Source organism: Folsomia candida, unplaced genomic scaffold (genome assembly GCF_002217175.1).
Source record: "Folsomia candida strain VU population unplaced genomic scaffold, ASM221717v1 Fcan01_Sc003, whole genome shotgun sequence".
NCBI lineage: Eukaryota > Metazoa > Arthropoda > Collembola > Entomobryomorpha > Isotomidae > Folsomia > Folsomia candida.
In genome coordinates, this window is record NW_019091195.1 from 15192694 (window position 1) to 15210665 (window position 17972).

The 17972-nt window shown below is 41.4% G+C and overlaps 1 protein-coding gene across 4 annotated transcripts in view; it reads right to left on the reverse strand.

The window, feature by feature from the left end:
- The window catches only part of LOC110847852 (protein Shroom), a 150277-nt gene that overhangs the window by 42559 nt on the left and 89746 nt on the right, over window positions 1–17972 (reverse strand). For 3 of the 4 annotated variants that reach the window (XM_035849878.1, XM_022094882.2, XM_022094881.2), the window contains exon 3: window positions 70–2701. In XM_035849878.1, coding sequence (XP_035705771.1) covers window positions 70–2701 — 2632 coding nt within the window. Of the gene's footprint in view, window positions 1–69; window positions 2702–6347; window positions 6382–6457; window positions 6501–17972 lie in introns of those variants that run through there. The other variant, XM_035849879.1, reaches the window with a different exon arrangement.

Here is a 17972-nt window from a genome sequence, read left to right on the forward strand (position 1 = left end):
TGGTTAGCAAAGGAAAAAATGGCATTTTCGCTGTCTTGTGCACATCAAAAAGCCGTATGTAAATGTTACCTGATTAGCATCGACCGCACCCTTGTTGTGACTAGTAGAAGCAGCAGCAGAAGCAGGTGCTCCCTCCCCTTTCCCCGCATGGCGTTCGTAGTAAGATAAGAGGGCTTTCTTCTGGATGGCCTTCAACGTCATGTCCGCGACCTTGTGCTTCTTCTCGGGATCGAGATAAGAGTACGAAATGTTCTCACCCTCCCCACAAATTGATGACGAAGAACTTGTCCCTTGAACACTAGGGACGCCGCCAGCACTGCTATTTTTAATCTCCGTGGTGGGTGAGCTGGTGGCAGTTGAGGTTGCATTCTCAGTGGGTGGAGTAGTTGGGGTCTCCTTTTCTCCCCCGTTCCACAAATTTTTGTACGCTGATGATGATGACACATTAGTAGTCGTGGCAGTTGTAGAAATTGGGGGCAAGGACTGTTGTTGTTGTTGGGCTGCGGCAGCGGCAGCCTTGGCAGCAGCTTCTTCCTTGATGCTCTGGATAAGGGAAGATGTGAGGGGAAGCGTTTCACTGGAATGACTGAGTCCACCCGGTCCGAGTTGGGTGACACGTTTAAATGACAAACTGTTGGAATTTGAACTGCTGTTGAGAGATGAGGAGGACGACATTGAGATTATTGGCGGAGGTGGTTGCGGAGGAAGGGAGGAGGCGATCTTCTCCCGTGACTGTTTCTGCTCCAGTTCCCAAATTCGTTCCGCGACCGAAGGTGGTTTGCTGGTGTCGATGATGGGAGAGTTGGACGAGGGTTGGTTTTGTGGCTCTTGACATTTGGAGGGGGCTGGAGGAGTGGTTGCTGATGTTGGAGAAGGGGTGTCCTTCTCCGGCTGGATTTGTTGCTGCTGTTGTTGCTGCTTCTCTAGGGAGAGAGTGGAGGGACGTGTGTATGTCGACAGGGGAAACTTTTTCAGGTTAATCTCCCTCGACGATAAATCACTCGTAGGTGGGGACCACGATTTTGTGGGTGAGTGGGGAGACTTGTTTGAAGGGGAATGTTTGCCCGGATGTTTGTGGGAGTCCCACCTGTTGTTGGAGGATGAAGCTATACTCACATCGCTCGCAGATCCGAAGCATTTCAGCGTTTCCGTCCCGGACGAGGACCCCGACGAATTCGTCACAACCGTGGTCACAGACTCTCGTCCGGATCGATTTGCGGCGAGGTGTGCGAGCGCAAAGAGCGGGTCGGAGGGGTCGAGATGATCGTAGAAGGGTTGGTAGTGATGCTGATGGTTTAAAAGGTCACCGCTCTCTCGGCGGAGGAGGTCGAGGAAGGGTGTCGTGGAGGAGGAGGACACATACGAGGAGGACGAACACTCGGAACTGATGTAGGAGTGGTACCCTTCAGAGCCGGCGTATTGGGAGAGCAGCTCTTCGTACTTTTTCGAGTAGTTTTCAACGTCCTCTTGTGTGAGGGGTTTGACAGCACCAGAGTCTCGCTCGGGGGGCGAAGGGATGTTGTACTCTTTCTCTGCTGGGGGATGTTGCTGCTGTTGCTGACTATTATTCTGGTGTTGGTGGTCTCGATAACCTTGGGGTGGTTGGAGGACATGATAACCTCGGCCACCTCCTACTCGTTCCTGCTGCTTCGCTTTCTCACACTTTTCCAACACCGTTTTCAACTGGTGGCTATAACCAGAGCTTGAATTTGCGTTGGAAGAATTGCTGTTTGCTGCAGCCATCATCATTTTCTTCATGTAGGGCCGTGCATAGGATGGCACTTTTTCTTTGGGATAGTCCGTGCTCTCGGTCCAGCTTTTCGAGCGGACGGAGCCACCATGGGCTAGGTCGATTTTAGCAGAGGAGGAGGGACTGGCCGATCCGGCGGGGTCGACTTCTGCCACTGAGGAGGCAGGTATAGGCCAACTGGGGTATTTTTCATGACCTGGCCCGTACCGGATGCCCTTGAGAGAGGAAGAGTCTCGGACGGGAGTGCAGTTTGCGGAGGATTTGTCCTTGAGCCAAGATGGAGAATTTCCACTTAACGTCGAGGACATTGCGAGGGGGGGAGAGTGGTCACTGGCACCACTACTTTTGCTAGTAGCAGTCGTACTCGTGGGGATTGGTTCCGTCGTCGTGATGGAGTAGTCTTGGAGCAATTTTACATTTTCTGAGGATCGCGATGATCTCAGCCCGATGGGGAACTGTCGCTTACTTCGTCCCAGGGAGTACGAGTTCACTACTGGGCCTGGAGTGTAGGTTGGGGGTTCCCGGTAAATTGGGTGACTCGGTGGTGTCTGGACTTGTGGTGTGAGTTGCAGTTTGGCAGAGCTACCCAAATTCGGCGTTGAGCGTGCAGGCGAGAGTAGAACTGATGTGTTGCTGGTAGTGCTGTTGGTACTTGTTGGGATGGGTGGCAGTCCATTTCCGGACGACGACGACGAGGAAGAATGATACCGTTGATGGACGCTGAGCGGTGGGACGTTCGTGGGTGGTTTGGGGGACGAGCAGACTGTTCCTTGTTGAGAGTGGTTTCTCGGAAGCGTGGAGTACACGGGGTACTGGAGGGGCCGATGTGGGGTTGAGTACAAGGCCTGTGTCGACCCACACTTCCCCTTCAGCGGAGAATTGTTAATGTTACTGCTGTTGCAAGGGGGTGGGTGGTTGTGGTGAGGCTTATCCAACTTCCAGATTGATAACCTGCAATAAAAATAAAGCCAAGTTAGTTTATGGAAGCGGTATTGAGAAGTCATTGGTTCCACTTCCTGAGTACGCAAAATATTCTTAAACCCATTTTTAGCTTGTTAACCTTTGGTTTTACATTTTTCAATAATTCGCATACCGTTGTGTTCATTCACTCGTGTCGCAAAGTTTTCCTGATGAAAACCACGGCAGACAAAACTCATCTCATTGTCAGACTTGCAAATACACACTTCCGTCCACTCACTCTTCCCATTTTCACAACTCACTATCCGATCCGATCACAGATTCCGGTTCACAACCCAAAATTCTTTCACCATAAAAAATGGATCCATTTCCGTGAAATGTGTTTTCCGTTAATCAAATAACACCAAAAACCAACCACTCTCCATGAACACGAATTCTTACAACAATCACACCATTTTTACAACTATGGCACAAAATTAATATTGCTTTCCCCACGCACCAGTGAAACACAAAGTGGGATGATTTTGGTGTGATAATGCCTCAAAAATGCGAGTCGGAGAAGAAAGCACACACATTTTTGTCTTTACTTATTTGACCAGAAAACTCAACTCGTGTTCACTTGGAGTGAAAAACGCTATGCAACTGACTGTCAAAGTTGTAAAGGAAAAGATCCCATCCATGAATCTAAACGTCGACGGTAAGTGTTGGGTAGTCGTCGTATATGCTTAAAACTTGCGTACCCACGATTAATACGAACTGGGTGCATGGATCGTTGGTGGGTAAGGGCAATAATAACACAAGTGGTACGTACGTACGTAGCGAAGGTACTCCACTAAATCCAACCAAGGGCAATGTTACCTTCTTTTCAACGACGACGACGACGGTTCGGTGGATTCTTTATTTTCAAGAGCTCGAGGCAAGGTAAGCTTTTAAAACTATTCCTCTCCGTGGCCCAACTGCATCTGCATCCTCTTGACTAAATTACACCAACCTCGGTCAGGCAGAGTCAAAGTTGGGCATAATTCTACTACTACTACTGCTCCCATGTATCTTATCATTTTCAGCTTATCTTGTCCTCACAATTACAAACTTCTATGGACTTTTTTTATCTCTCTCCTCCAGGAGAAAAAAATTAGTACGGATTTTCATAAAAATCCAAACATTAATTTAACACAGGTTGGGTTAATCACTTTAAAGCCCACTGTACGCTCCTCTCGCTCGACCAGGTTCAGAGTCACGTAATAAGGCTGATGATGATAATACCTGGGCAGCCTATCTGAGGAGCAGGAGAGGCCGGCTTTGGTTATGAAGAGATGGAGTTGAACAATGGGAATAAGAATCGTTTTTACAGTGGCCAGGAGAAGAAGTGAGATGTGGTTTGAGAGGCCATGCAGATGCATCTGCCTTCGCTTAGTCATCCTCTTCTTGGCCCATTGTGTTCTTCTTGTATATCTATAATTTGATTCCATTCGCTATTTTATTTATCGGGATACTACGACCAGATATCAGTAGCCTTTGCATCTCATCTCATTATTATTACCAAGAGTGCATTGCATCACCTGCCTGCACAAGACACACATTTACATTCCCTATCCCAACCCTGGGGCTGTGCAACAAGCATGCCATCGATTTGAGGAGGGGTATGGGTCAAGGCACCCTCCTACCTTCCGTGTTAGTTACCACATGGGGCATAGGAGTCACACGGGGGGCAGGGGTCAACATTCTCCGAAAATCGACCCCATGCTTTACGGACGGCCTCTAAATAAATATTACTGACATGAGACGATGCTTTACTAATGTTATTCTCCTCACAATAAGAGTTGACTATTTTACAACGCTCCTGCTGCTGCTGCTGCAACCATGGGTCCAAGTCATTTTGATTAATTTTTAAAGAAAGGCTTGCAACAAATTAGTCCGGAATGAATTTTTACGGCTTACGCATGCATGCCCGATTTGAATATGGACGGACGTACAGAAATATCCACTATGTCAGAAGGCTTGGATAGAATTTTTTATCGCACGGGCCAGACTTGTCTTTAATTGACTCGCTGGCATTTTTTAGGACTTTGGTGTAACTGTTGTTTTGCACCAAGGAGAGTGAACGCTGGTAATATAAGAGATACGTATGCAGTAAATAGTAGTGACATAGGGTTCTAAAATAGCTTTAAGGCCCTTCACAACTAAAATCTATTTTACATTCTAGGCAAAGTTTTTTTCTTGGGATAGAATTATGAAGGGAAGAATAAGGGTTTTGTGGAGAGGAAAAGTAATAAATGGATAAAGTTAAGATTTTCAAACCGTTCATTAAAGGATGAAACCTTTTTATGGAAATCCCTTGTCCGTCCGTGTTCTCAATAAATTTCGAACAAATTTGAATTGATGGCTTATTAAGTAAGTGGATATACAAGGTTATTTTTGAGGATTCATGATTTCACCCGGTTTTTAAAACGTTCTCCTCTAAAATGCATACACGTATTCTTGTTCCTTAGCATGTCACTTAATGCTGACTTATTTAAGCCAGTCCAACGGAGACAATGACCCTTCAAAAAGACATGCACGAACCTGAGTCCATAGACGTTTTGGTGCTTTTCAATGCCCGTCCCTTCGTCTTTTCATAAGAATGATTGAAAGGAAATAAATAAACAAGGTGACAAATTCCACCTTGAAGTTCACCAAAATTTTATGAATGAGCGAGCAGAGTTCACTTAAAAGTTGAGGACCTCTTGTCGGCGGTGGGTGTGTTGTAGCAGGATCGAGTAAATAGCACTGTGCGGAATAGTCAGTAATATTCAAAGGGGAACACAATCACTGAAATGATCTTTGTTAATTCATGTACTTTTTTCAGAATTGCAATTGCATGTGTCATTCCATGTGTTGAACGTCAACCTGATTGCAACCAGAGAGAGCGAGGAAAAAAACTTTTTGCTAAACTAACCTTGTACCAAATTAAATTTTGCGAGATCTAACGCGCCTCACTATTGTTAGTATGCAGTCGTACGGCAGACCTGAATTTTATGATGCCTCTGTTTTTCAGCTTTATTTGATTTTAGGGTTTAACTGCATATTGTGCCTCTGCTTGGCGAGTATTACATAACATGCACCACTGACTGACTGACTGACTGACTGACGGATCTTGCTAAAGACGACGAAAAAGATGTGATGTGTGCTAATACATTAATGTGTTGTGTTTTGCTTTACAAGATTTATTGCAGCTTTTGGACATTTATCTACATCATCACACCACCACCACCAGCAAACCATATTCATTCGAAAGAGTGGCAGAGAAACCTATAAAAAGCCGTCTGAGTTGGAGTTATTAGGGAGAATAATGCCTTATTAAAAGGTACACATCATAACAAAACTGGTCCCACAAGTACGATGCGTCGGTGAGTAAAAGGAATTTCTATTTCCACCCAAAACTTCTCATTGTGCCATAATTAGTGGTCTTAACCCACCCACCACGTTTCTTAAAAATCTTCAAGTCACGCACTCGCCACGTCAGAATTTTTTTGGGGGGATGTAAATTTATAGTGATAGCAAAGACCGCAAAGTCTTTTAGGCACATACATAAATCGGATCGCATCTCCTCCTCATTCTCGAAATATTCCTTGTTGGAATTAATTAAAACTAATAAACATAGTATTACAACAATCGAAAATAAACTTGTTACGGTTTTTACCCTGCAATTGAGCATCCCTCTTTTTCTCGCTGCCCTAGAAATCCGTTGGCAAATTATTATTTTAAAATAGAAACAAAGACCTGACTGACTTTGACTTATTCATTATTAACCAGCTCCATTGTTCTCTCTCTGCAACATGTTATCAACCAACTGACTGTTGTGGTACAGTTAATCCTTCTTCTGTTACACATACCACAACAATCTCTGGCAGCAGCAAGCTCTAAAATGGAGCAATTAATAAATAGCTCTGGTATTTGAGTTACGTTTAACTTTTCAAACACTTAATTGTTTTGCGAACTAAATTTAATGGTTGAACAAGTCCCATGTGGCAAATTCTTGACGAGTCAAATTATAAAACTTGTATAAATAGAGACACAGAATTTTGAAGATTGTATTGTTGCATGCACTCGCGAGAGTGTGGGGAACAACAGTTGTTCTTCTTTTCATCTCGTCGTGTACTTTTATTAGTGGTCATGACTGCGGAATGATTTCGTTCTTTATAATGAATTATTGATCCAATTTAAAAATTCCTCCCTTGGGACTTGTTCTTCCTTCACAACGCAACTCGTGACCAGTTTATGTAGGTCTGGTTTCTTCTCATTATTATTGAGAAATTGATACTTTATTTTGAAAATGAATCCACCCTTTGTTTTTCTTGAGGTGCATGAAACCCACAGCTTCACGAGAATGAAAGATGATACAAACTGTTGTGCTCAGGGCTGGCTAAAAATTTAAATGACATGAAATGTAACATTGCGACTTTGTGTCCGATTGTGTGATACGTGCGACGGAGTTGCCACACTGATTCCAGAGGTGCAAATATTCTGAGAATTGTGGCAATTATGCCGAGACACGAATCCCACCCCACCTCTCCTTCCTCCTTGGTGGCTGGTGTGAGGTGTGCAAATTCCAAGTAATTAATGCGTCCCCATGAGAAGATCGAGTCTATTTGAGAGGATGATTGCCACAACAAAGAAATGTTTGACTTGGAATTCTACAACTCGATTGTGCGTAGTGGTCTGTAATATGACAGGCATTTTTATGTAACAAACATTTCTACCATTTTTGTCAAGTAGGTAAACTCGAACCAGACATGGGTACAGAACAGAGTCACTAAAATAAGGCTGGGGAGGAATGTGGGGAAAAGTTTATCAAAAAATTTGTGATCTTTTTAAAATTCCAAGTCTAACGTTTCAGGTGAAGAGTTGATGGTTCCAAAAGCCATATTTACGTACGTACGTAGGAATGAATATGAAAAGGTTTTAAGAGCGTAAGACAAAAAAGTCAATAGGTTGGTGGTACTACTTACTCAGAATTACTTCACCAAAAATTTGATTCCCGCTTCGTATCCCTACCATACTAATAGTATGGGAAGGATACCAGCGCGGGATGGAAAAGAAAAACTGAGTTGATATTATTCGTAACAAAGTAGCATGAACACAAGAGACAAGACGATGAGGAGATGAGAAACACTACATATTTTATTATCACATGGACCAAGGAAGGAGTACATATTATTAGTTGCTCCTACGTCCAGGTGTATCGCAGGGCATTGTAATATCATCGGATGGAGTCAAAAGTATTTAAGCTGATCTTAAATAAGTAGCAGTCGTCTCGTGAGGTGCTACTGACGGACTACACGTACGTCTGTAGGACCATGCCTCTCGTTTTATTGGAAGGTATTTTAAGTCTCCTCGAGGAATTGGGATACTTGTACCTTGCTTACAACATGTCGTTAATGTACTCGAGTGGTAAGTATTATCATCACTCGGAAAGACCAACCTTGCCTGGGGTGCATTTAAAAAGGGGAAAAATTGTTTCGACCGATAACCAGAAGGCAAAACAGCAGGATGGATCATGAATGATAATAACATGCCAGTAATGAAACGCATTTCAGAATCCTGCTTCCAGGAAACGTTCACCAAAAGTGGACTTGCAAGAATTCACTAATATTTTTTTGTAATGCAACTAATGAAACATTCTCGGATTGAAATCCTTGTGAAATCAATTAGTCGCTCGTTTTAGCCTCGGAAATCATCAAGCCAACAAAGAAGGTTTTGATAGGAAATACACATTACGACTTTTTGAAAATTATAGCTGAGCAAACTACCAGAGTGGAGATGGGAAAAGGGGAAATTAACACTTGGTTGGGCTGCTGGAGGAGAGAGAATTTAAATTTGAACGGACATTTAAACGCTTTAAATGCAAGATAAAATAAGGAGGTGAACAATTAGAGGAAGTCCAGCGATTGAGAGAGGGAGTCAGGTACATATGGCCATTGGTCATTGTGTTACGTGCGTGGTGGTGGTGTTGCATCCTGTCTTTTTAGAAAATCATTATACAAAAGACAGTTGGGGAATGTGGAGAGAAAAATTGTGAACAAAAAGTGTACACAAAGCGAAAGGGTTCCTTCTTTTCTTTCACGTTTCATGCAATTTGTTCAGAGTCGAAAGTGAAAATGGAAATATTACCTTAAGCAATTAAGTCCATATCCGAGGAGACGATGATAATGTCAAGAATCAATAAGGTCACACAAATATTGTTCACACACAACCGTAAAATAAATTTTTTTAAATGTACGTACACCTTCCAAATACAAACTAAAAGTAAGTAAATATGACTCCAAGTTAATTCAATTGAATGAAAATCATGGAATCGACACAAAACTTGGCAACTTGAAGTCGCACCCGAGTCGGACCAACGCCTGCCGCATAGTGGAATCGGCATCACCTTCTCGTCCTGTTATATCGAGCTCTTTAAAATTATCTCAACCTCTTTTGCATTATCTCAAAACTCGTCTGATATCCTTACATACACTTTAATAAGAATATTTACTTTTGTGTGTATGAATAAACCCAACAGCTCCAGGCTGCTGCACCATTTGGCTTGTCTCACTTGAAATGTATGCAAAGAAACAGCCACGATGCGGACGGAATCCACATTTCATCCAAATGAATACCAACCAACGAATGGACGACAGGAAACCCCAGGAGAAGTATCACCGATAGTGAGGCATAAGTAGTACGATGGGTCCAGAGGATAGCAGCAAAAAAAGACAAAAGTACACACCAGCCTTTGCCGTGACTTCCCCCCGACCATCTAGTTATAGAATTGCGAAACAAGAAATGGCGAACCACTCCATAATTATGTGCAATAATATCCACAACATGCCACACCAGTGCGAAAGTTCATTATGACATGTATAACAGGAAGCTGTCAGTTTACTCTACCTGGTGCTCCTTCACGTCCTATGTATTTCCTCGTTTGCAGCAGGTTTTTCGGTATTTTGGCATTTTTTAATTCCAATTATCAAAATTCTTAAGAACCCCTTTCAAACGCTGCTCCTCTGGTGCCACGTACTTACTTGGACGTATGTGTGTGCATATAGAGATAAAGAAAGAGCCAGGGTGGGTGGATGGATGATATCATCAACAAGTCCTTATCTCTGAAGCGTCTGGGCTGTATCAAGGGAAGGAGCAGCAGTAGCAGCATAAGTGGCTATCACAGATATTAAAGTCTTGCTGGTCATATTTTGTGTCTCAACTTTTCTGAGCACGGGTTATTACCGAGGATGAGAAGGAACGAGATAATTTAACCCTTTGAAAGAAAACACCTGCCTCCTCGCACACACTCGCTCGCAAAGTCTCAAGAAATGGGAAGAAATAGAAAAATACGATGACATTTTGGCAGATGGCAGACCTGCCAGGCAGCTCGCTCGCTCAGGTCAACACTGCATTCTTGTACTCTTTTTTTACCCACAATACGTAATCACAACGGGCACAAGCACATGCATCTGGTCTCGAATTAGGAGGAGGAGGACTCATCAAAATCCGCTACTAAATACTCCTGCTGCACTCCTGCCGGAAGAGTCCTAGCCTTATCCACCAAACCACTTTAGCTTATCGGCAATTATTCCTTTGTGATTTATGAGAAAATGCAAAAGTGACCAATCAGCAAATTAACGGGTGTCTGGTTTTTCATTATCACCTGCTTTTAGTCAAAGTCATCCATATTCAGAGTTCAATACACATGCATACACTCGCAATAAACAAGACGCTTAGGAAATAAAAATTCATTTGAAACTCGCAGTAGCGCCGCTGCCTTCCTCGCAAATCACATCGTTTTTTTATGCAACTCGCCCAAATATTTCCACGTACGGGTAGAGATTCACCATTAAAAACCCATTATTCACCTTAGTCGAATTATACGGCTTGGAAAACGGAGTGCATTACGCAATGCATTCCATTCTTATTTTTTGACCGACGTATAATTCATCTCGTTCAACCTTTCACTCAGAACACAAACCACACAATTATCCGTGGAGATGTGCGTACGTATAATTTTGCGCCATTTTTAATACGCAATATTAAATATTTAAGACAATTGAGGAGACCAAACTCTCTTGATCAAAATTTTAGCAGTGACTTTTGACGGCTCTCTTTCCGGATAAGAATCCATCGATAAGTGAGCATTCCTTATTTCCTTGTCAATGAGTTTATCTCACAATTTTGCATCCAGGGGAGGAAAATTAATAAAAATCTCGCTCTTCAACTTCATCTCCAAGTCAAACAAACATGAAGGAAGGGGGAGACGACGACGAAGAAGAAGAATGAATAAGCGATCCGCCTCGTCTTGTTGTCGAAACAATAATTGCTTTGAACTCTGGATGGAATGTGGAATGGAACTGTTTGCTGGAGAGAGAATAAGCTGCTAATCACACCACATTTCAATATTTGAATTGCAGGCACAAGGAGAAAAAGGAATTGAATTATTATTGAATGGACATTCCAACCGTCGGACAACCACGAAGAGAGAGAGAGAGAGATCTGATGGGTGGATGCATGTGTGTGCGTATATGCAAACGTGTAGAATAATATCTCGGACCACGACGATGATGACTGACTCACACAATCAGTCAGACACATAACATCTCATCTCGTTATGTTTTATGTCTACAATAACAAGGATTTAAGAGAAGGAGACGACCGACCGACCGACCGAAGATTGGTCAAAGTGACTGGATATAAAATATAAATTAGAAAAATCATATCGCATCGAAAATGTGTACATACGCAGGGAGGATTTATTTAATTTAAAATATTATGCTGACTACTTTTCAAAAGTGAGAATCTCGTAAATGTGCAGAAATCATGGATGCTGATAATTCACAGGATTTTAGGAGCGTGCATCTGCCTTCCATGGACATCGCATCGCATATACATCGCATACATCGGAGTGGATAATCATCCCATGACGTGACATGCCATGACATTGTAAATGGATTGGATTTGGCTCTGCACATGAGATTTGTTTTGGTCTCACAGCCAATCTTTCAGATTTGAGACGGATGTCAGTTCATTAAAGGAATCAATGAGAAAAACAGAAGAAGAGGAGATGATGATGAACAGCAACAGTGTCTTCATCATTATCGTCATGCATGCAGCACAGGTCGTGTCCTTTAATCATATCCAGCAGCCTGCAGTTACTCACATACTTGTATTTCTTGTGGAGAAGAAGCACAACCCCAACAGTTAGACTAGGAGAACATCTAAATTCCACACACAACAAACTAAATGCAGGAGGAGGAGGAGGAGGAAGATGTGTGATGATGAATTGTCAATCAAATCAAATCAATAGGTGGTTAAGCTCAGGCAGACCACGTTTATTAATTAGAGAAGCAGGAGAGAGATATTCCTACTCACACTTTTTTCCACCACTCTGTGACACCACCAATATCAACAAAAGTGACTAATTAGATAATTATAAAGTGTACAATTCCGTGTTGGATTTAGTCATGGCCGTGATGAAGTGGATCCTGCAGCTACTCTTTAAATACTTTGCATGCAGCCATATCAACCATAGGATCAACCATTCTTCCTCAACTATTGGAACCACTTGTAAATTAGAAACGTTATAGCCTCCAATTAACTAATCCCTGCTCATTTTCACAGCCCCAATGAAAAACAGAGTGTGAGCATATCTATGAATACTTACATTTGTGTGTGCGACTCGATGTGGACAAAAAATTGCAATAAATAGCAACATGAGATCTTGTAATAAGCTGCTTCATTGGTTGCTTGGTTGGTTAGACGTTTAATAACAATTCAAACTCCCGTTAACTATTTTTGTCTGTATTCTTCTCATCGTCATTCAGTCCCTGATGTTGCACTCCCCTTTTTGGCTTGACAATAAAAACCAATGACAAATCGGTTATCGGAAACCACGTATGTAATGTCGTCTCATTTCATGTGGCTGCGACAAATTTTGTCTCACCAGCTTTGACACGAAGAACTTGTGATGATTGTGAAGCAGTAAATTGTTAATGATAATTTTTGCATGAATATCATATTTTAACGTGATCCCCGTCAGGAGGACGTCCCCACGTTCGATGCATGTTTGTAATGGTTAAGATCTCGCAAAATTATCAAGTTCACCCAACAAACGACAAGTGAAAAGCCTGTCTACTAATCTTGAATCTGCAAACTCAAGGATTTGTTGGTGAACCTTCTCACCCATCGAAGAGTCCATACGTCTCCTGTGCATACGCAGAGAATGATCAGATGATGATGAGGACGACGCCGAGGAGATTACACGCTCCAACTCATCAGCCTCGTCGTTCCGTGTGTGTTGTGTCAAAGGGAAATATTTCAAAACCAGTTGCTCTGTTCCTCCTCATCCTCCTCGAGGCGAGAGATTACATAATTTACTATTAAATAAAACTAAAAATCATCTCTTTCCGAAATTCCCTCGCCCGACCTACGTAGACAATTTTGTAAACTTGCTAACCATCCCCGTCCTAGAAAAATATCCTGCTTAATAAGAACCAACAAAGCGAACATTGACACTTGTACATGCACATTCATAATTGTATGCATGTATAGATTTCATTCCATTGTTGATTAAGTTGCCAATTGTGTATGACTTAAGCTTTATAAGCTTGTCACTTAATTCTTGTCTGCATTGTTTGTTATGTACGTTGCGATTTTGAAGCCAAGCAAGCAGCACACAATCACATTTATCTCGTCTTCTTCTTCCGCGTGTAAACAAATCCGTTGGTTGGTTGGTTGATTAGCATTATGGAGAGAATAGGGGAGAATTATATATGGATTCCTTGGGTGATAAGCCCTGTCTGGGTGCATCTTCTCCTCATCTGCTCTTTCTTTCAAGTCATTTCACCTTATAAAGAAAGTCACGCCTGGGTCTAAACAGTTTTGCATTTTTGCATGGATTTGGATTAGCAATTAAGCCAAACTCCGTGGAGCCAAAGTCTCGCGAGCTCCTTTTATGCGGAGGATGAGACAAGAAGGACAACCTCGCTTTGGACGTTTGCTCAACGCTCATCACGACCTTTTTATTTATTTGCTCAAAAAATTTAAATAATTGGGATTTTGGGATTTGAATTAATTGCAAGTTGAATAACTCCCAATAAATAATAATCCTTTTCGGAAATTAAAAGCACCGTTACTTTAGTTTTACTTTGAGTTGACTTTGACTTCTGACAAGTTATTTGGCTCGAGGACACTTTGATATGCGAGACTTATGAGAGAAGTGGTCGTTAGAAGGCGATGGTACATATTATAATTTCCACTCAAATGTCTACCTCAACAACAACACGGACATCGTCGTCTCAGAGTTTTAGCAGCCAAGCCTTAATTTTTCCCTTGGACTTCACACCACCAACATTTCTGCCTCTCGCTCATCTCCGCTATGGAATGCATATCCGTTAGGTTGCTTTGCAGTCAATTTTGCAAATCTGATGGAATTATGAATGGAAGGAGAAGAGTAAATTCATGCATAAATACGAATCGGATAGATAGATCCTCCTAAAAAAGTACTAAATTAGAGGGTTGTACTGGCAAACTGTACATTTTCTTATCAGACTTTCCTATAATAACAATCTCTTATCTGACAATTAGATTGATAACCATTCTTTTAGAGAAGAAGGTGATTCCGACGAGCAACAAACTTTTAATATTTTTTCCCCACAAAAAAAAACTAGGTTGTTTTATCCTCTTGCATGTTCTTACTGAATGAATGTGTTGATTGGAATTCTTTGCAAAGGGTTGAGTGATGCGATAAAGCAGGCAATGTCATAATGTGCATTTGTCTTACTTTACAAAATTATTTTTCTGCTCTAGGCCATCGTCCCAGCCAATCGTGGAGGAAAGCATACTTGCAATAGCAATATCATAATTTAACATCGTCGTTCACTCCAACAATGCAACGCGATGCAAGACGTAAGCCTTAGACACGAGGAGTTAATGAGTTTTCTCATAATCTCGTGTGACATGGTGGGCATAACTTGTGCACTGAATGAAAGATACAAATTCCTCTGATCTGTCCACACGCATTTTTAGTTATGCAGAACTTGACTAAACCTCTAATAGTTTTGGGCCCAATGAGAAATTATGTTTTTTAAAATCATTAAATATTTACAAGCTGTAAATATTGCAGCAAATGTGGCAATCGCAATATAACTCTGAGGAAATTGCGTTTCCTATAATGCACGTAATGATGCCACCAACCAAGAGCTGAACCAAATCTGAGCAGGCAGCCTATTACATACCACGTCCACCACCACCACCACTTCATTATTGGCAAGATAATAATAATAATGGCAGTAACAAGAATAATAATAGATACGTACGTCGAGAATCTAGTAGGCAGCAGGAGTAGGAGCATGTAGTAAAAAAGGAGCATGTCTATCTGGCATGGTCATGGTTTAACAACCGGAGCAGCAAAAAGAGTTTTAATCAGATCACCCTCAACCGAAAATATAGATCAGTAGTAGCACCAAGCAAGCAACGTGGCGAAGAACGAGTGTGCCATTATTTATTATGCTGCCGATGGATGGAATGTGATCCCTTTCGCCATGTCCTTTCTCAAATAAAAAGATAATTAAATCATGTGACTGACAATATCCAATCGTTATTGATGCAGTTTTTGGAACAAGAGCAGAAATAGAGATGGATTCTTCTCAAGAGAGCTGTACACACAGACACGCCAAGAATAAGGAGGCAAGGAAACCTCATGTATACCAATCCGAACCAGTCGACTGTGCAGACACGTTCGTTCGTCATGAAGAGATCTCTTGATTAACAAACATATTATACTTTGGGCAATGGACGCTGTCACCTTGTTTTGTTACAAGTCTTTAATTCAAGTCCAAAAAAAGAAGGTTGACATTGAGGCGCAGAGAAGAAAATGCATGCCACACAGATGAATTCAGGCACAGTTTCGAAAGTGATGCCTTGTGAGTAAATAGAAACGAAGCCCTCTTGTTTCGCATTTCTGGTTGGAACCTATTTATGAAACAAATTATTTTGTGCTATTTATCTATCGCTATTAATGCTGCTGCCCTTTATTGCTTTTTATGTGCTCTCGCTCGCCCTCTGTCTACAGCACAAAATGAAATAATAATACGAATCATAATTTGAGACCTTGATTTCCAACATGAATTAATAATATCCATTCAATTTCTTGAATAATAACTCCTTGCATAAACCAATCTGGTTAAGAATTTGAGAAATTTCCTATCAAACCGTGAAGTTCAACTGGTTGGAAGCGATATTGTTTCCGGGTGGTATTAGCTATTTCCCATGCGCTGTTTGCATGCAGGCAACACTTAAAAATGAATGATGTCGTCGTCGTCATCGCATCGCCATCGCTTTGTCAGAGATAAAATATTTGTCCAATTTATCTCACGATATGACGACATTACAGCGCAAGGAGTATCAGTGCATAAACGCAAAACCAATTAATTATGCTCTCTCAAGATAGGGAAGAAGGCAGGCAGGAGAGATTATGAGACCACCATCAAGGATTGTGTCTCTGCTGGATAAAAAGTAATTAATTTGTAACTTGCACAATAAAGCTGAAAGAAAAGTTACGAGATTTTATACACATTAATAAATAAATAAATTTTACAATAGCAGGGACTTCGCAACCCACTGCGGCGGCGGCGGTGGAGGGTTGCACAACGCGTAAATGCAGATGATATGGAATCATAATGGGCGATGGATAATTTTTTACACGGGAATAAAACTACGTTCCATCGCCATGTAGGTGAAATGTGTGAGGAGGGAATGAATGGAAGAATTGCCTGAATTTGGCCAAAGCAATTGTCGCCCTGGGCCAAGCAACCGGATCAAGATTACATCTTTTGATGGAGGAATTTCTTGGATTTATTGCACTTTGCACTTTATACCAGCACTCTCTCACCAATAAGGAAGACGCAACCAAGGAATGCAAGCTGGCTAAAATTTTGAGTGGTGGAAAATTAAGTCATCCACTTAATTCTATCCTTTTCTTTCTCTCCCTTCCCTCTCCGTATGGATGCAGGAATTAAGTACGTTGGATAAATTGCTCAATAAATTCAAATGGAATTTCACGGAGCCAAAATGGATTTGATGATGACGGTGGACGGATTTGGGCAAATTCCCATAAAACAAACTTGAGGAAGGAGCAGGCAGAAGGAGAATTATCTCCGAAAGCATCACAATTTTACGACAACTACCTGCTTGCGTTACCAAAAGGGCATCACTCATTCACTACACGCCTGAGATTAGTTAATTGGTTGGCCGTAATAATTAAATGTAATAAAATATCGAATCGCACCAAGGTGACTTTCTTCCCATTACTGTGGAAAATTAATCAATTGTGTAACACAGAGGAGGAGTGAATGGATGGATGGATGGCAGTGCAGAGTGAAATTTGCGTTGGTGGTGGCAATCTTAATTTTTTTAAAGCTCGTATTATGTGGACGCCAATGGAACAGCCTTGTATTTCTAATGAATGGAATTGAGGACCACCAACAAACAAATCAAAATCAGCGCAAATAGAGTTGAAGGGGACAACAATACGAATAAATAAATAACAGTCAGAGAGTCGCAAACTTTTACTTTTGTTTGCCATACATGCGCGTCTATGCAGATGTAGATACGTAGGCATTCATCTATCTGGTGGGGACTGGGGAGTGATATGCTGCTGATGTATAAATCAACCAAGATAAGATGTGACAACTAAATATTACGCGATTATTTATATTGTTTGAAAAGTGTGGTGGCTACTGTAAAAAACCGTGAATCGGAAGCGATCGTGTGTAAATTTCCCTTGGGGGAAGACTCTCGACATCAATTTAAGTTGTCATCCTTACCTGTAAGATAAAAGAAAAGTAAACATAAGAATTGCATCAATTTTCCACAAATTAAGGAATAATACAGAAGATACTTAATTATACGTGGGTGTCGTGCTCATAATTTTGTAAAGTTTTGAAAACGTGAATTTGTACGGAAGTACATGCAAATGTACGAATGCATCCCTTGTAACAAATGCCAAACAAAAATTTGATCCGGTTTTTCTTTTCATTTATGCAACAAACAGAGAAGGTCTGAAAGAATGCAAGAATTGAAATTGAGATTGAAATTGAAGCTGATTTCAACTCGGCATGAGTCCACTTTTTTTCTAAGGAACCCTTTAAATTTAAATATTGACGGGAGGTGGTCAATTCAACTCACCATTTCAATTTCAATTTCGTTACAAAACAAGTCATAAATATAAAAATGTAAAAATTGAATCTGCTCTCCCTCTCTCTCCTGCATTGTGCTTGGGAAATGAGAATGAATC